Source organism: Ceratina calcarata, unplaced genomic scaffold (genome assembly GCF_001652005.2).
Source record: "Ceratina calcarata isolate Rehan_Ccalc_2016 unplaced genomic scaffold, ASM165200v1 scaffold151.2, whole genome shotgun sequence".
Classification (NCBI taxonomy): Eukaryota; Metazoa; Arthropoda; class Insecta; order Hymenoptera; family Apidae; genus Ceratina; species Ceratina calcarata.
In genome coordinates, this window is record NW_017136308.1 from 655,857 (window position 1) to 658,204 (window position 2,348).

At 36.2% G+C, this 2,348-nt stretch overlaps 1 protein-coding gene across 1 annotated transcript; it reads right to left on the bottom strand.

Moving 5' to 3' along the window:
• Positions 1-31: 31 nt before the first annotated feature.
• On the bottom strand, positions 32-2,330 carry Pif1 (Pif1 DNA helicase). Its single transcript, XM_018036360.2, has one exon. It carries the CDS (start codon positions 1,898-1,900, stop codon positions 56-58), a length of 1,845 nt encoding a protein of 614 aa, XP_017891849.1. The 5' UTR covers positions 1,901-2,330; the 3' UTR covers positions 32-55.
• Positions 2,331-2,348: the final 18 nt, after the last annotated feature.

The window sequence follows — 2,348 nt, forward strand, 5'->3', positions numbered from 1 at the left end:
ACGGGATCGGGCATTTTAACAAATGAATAAATAAAAATATAATATATTTATTTGTTTATATCTTCTGTTTCTTTCCTAAAGGTATCATTTCCATTTCTTGCAAATTTCTTCTAAACTTCTTATAAAATGTAAGTACATCTGTATGGGCCCATACTTGCTGACTATTAAAATCTAAGACCCTCAAAGATTGTAAACTTTGTGCCCTAGAAAGAGCTACGTATGACTGGCCAGCATTAAAAACCCTTGAGAGACACATTTCAACACAATCTAAAGTTAAACCCTGACTTTTATGGATAGAAAAAGCCCATGCCAATTTTAATGGAATTTGTTTTCTATGAACTATAGTTCCTAGATTTGTTTTTATGCTCCACTTTTCTAGCTTTGCATGATATTGAATACCTGATTTAAATTGAATTACTGGAACACTTTGATCAAATTTAATTACTACACCCCTTGCCCCATTTACTAAGCCATTGGAAATATTTATATTCTTCAATAACATTACTTGAGCTCCTACTTTTAATACTAGTTTATCAGGAACAGTCAATTGTTGATTCATTGTTACAGTCATTGATGGATCAGAATCTTGCGCTGTAAATACTTTGGATTCACCTTTTAATTCATTTAGTTGAAACTCGTTAATGTCTTCAGCTTCATTCACGTGAGAACAAAGTCTAGTTGCTAAAATACCATTACCTTCTATTTTTTGTTTAGCAGTTGCTTTAAGAGTCTCAGCTATTTCATCTGTCACTCTACCTATTCTGATACTATTTAAAATTTTTATAAATTCGGAATCTGTTTGTCTATGAACAATTCGTAATTCATAATTGAAATGCACACACTTATCCCATACGCTACTTTGAAAACAGAATTTTGCAGTATTGTCTTTTGAGACAGGTGGTAACTGGAAAAAGTCTCCGCATAATATCAATTGAATTCCACCAAATGGTCGGTCATTTCTACGAATATGCCTAGCAACAGCTTCAACTTTATCGAAGTAATCTGCATCTATCATAGAAATTTCATCTATTATTAAATGTTTCGTTTTCCGCCACAAAGAAGCTTTGCGAGATGCCATTTGATAGCATCTATCCAAATTTGCAGTTCCTAATCCTATTCCCGCAAATTGATGTAATGTTATACCGCCTATGTGACACGCTGCTACTCCAGTACTTGCTGTAGCCATGGTGACATCAGGAGGAAGAGCGGATATTATCCTTCTCAGTAGAAACGATTTCCCAGTACCCGCACTACCAGTGAAGAATATATTTTTACCACTAAGCACTGCATCCACAATTCTGCTTTGTTCTTCCGTCATATTTGTCGTTGTTGGATTTTCATATAGTTTCTTTGCAACTGGATGACTTGCTGCATTTTCGTCCACCCTTTTCCTTTTTTTACTCGTGCTAGGAGACGGTGTTGTAATTGTTGCACGTGACACGCTGAGAGCTTTCTGCTTAGCTTTATTTATTTCAGTACTCGTCGCGGGACTGATTTCTTCATGACCACCAAATTGCTTATTGGAAAGCAGTTTTTCCTTTAATGTTTTCTTCATTGTTTCTTCTGACTGTCCAGAAATCTTAATGTACATGGTTTTCAAGAAATTGATTAGCTGAGCTGTCGGTGCATTTGATAGCAGCATCGTTGCATTATCTTCTTTAAATTTGATAGAAGCTTTTCCATCAGTCATAAATTTATTGAAAACGGATATAGATTTCAGGGATAACTTCGTCGCATGGTTTGACTTTTCTGCACGTACTTCGATGAACATTTCACGAAAATTATTTCGGATCAAACGTAGAATCGCTGTACGATGATTTAGCTTTCTCAGCATGATACCTTGAGAGTTCGTCCATTCTATTGTAATAGAACACGTTAGAGAACAATTGTCTTGATCCATGTTTATTTGCAAGATGTATTATGGACGACTAATTGTAAAAAATATAACTATTGTGTATTAAAAACTTTTCGTAAATCTATCAACACCATGCACATCATACTTGGCCATGTTGACGCGACATTTACGCGCCAAATCAGCGAGGAGAGATTACTAAAGAGTGGCAATGCCTGTGTTAACGCGCGGCCCCAAAAATGGGCACGGGAGGGCTTGAACCGGCAAGGTAGATTCATGAAATCCCACAGAATGACTGCTTCGGCGCGTACCGACGTTCAGACTCACCGATGCCGGTGCCGATGTTTTTTCCCAGCACGATAGTAACTGTAGAACGCTGACATTATCAACTTTATACTTGATTCGAGATTATTACTTCGGAAATAGATTAGCTACTATTTTCAAGTTTTATCACACTTGTATTACTTTATTTTCATTAGTGTACACCATATTTTGC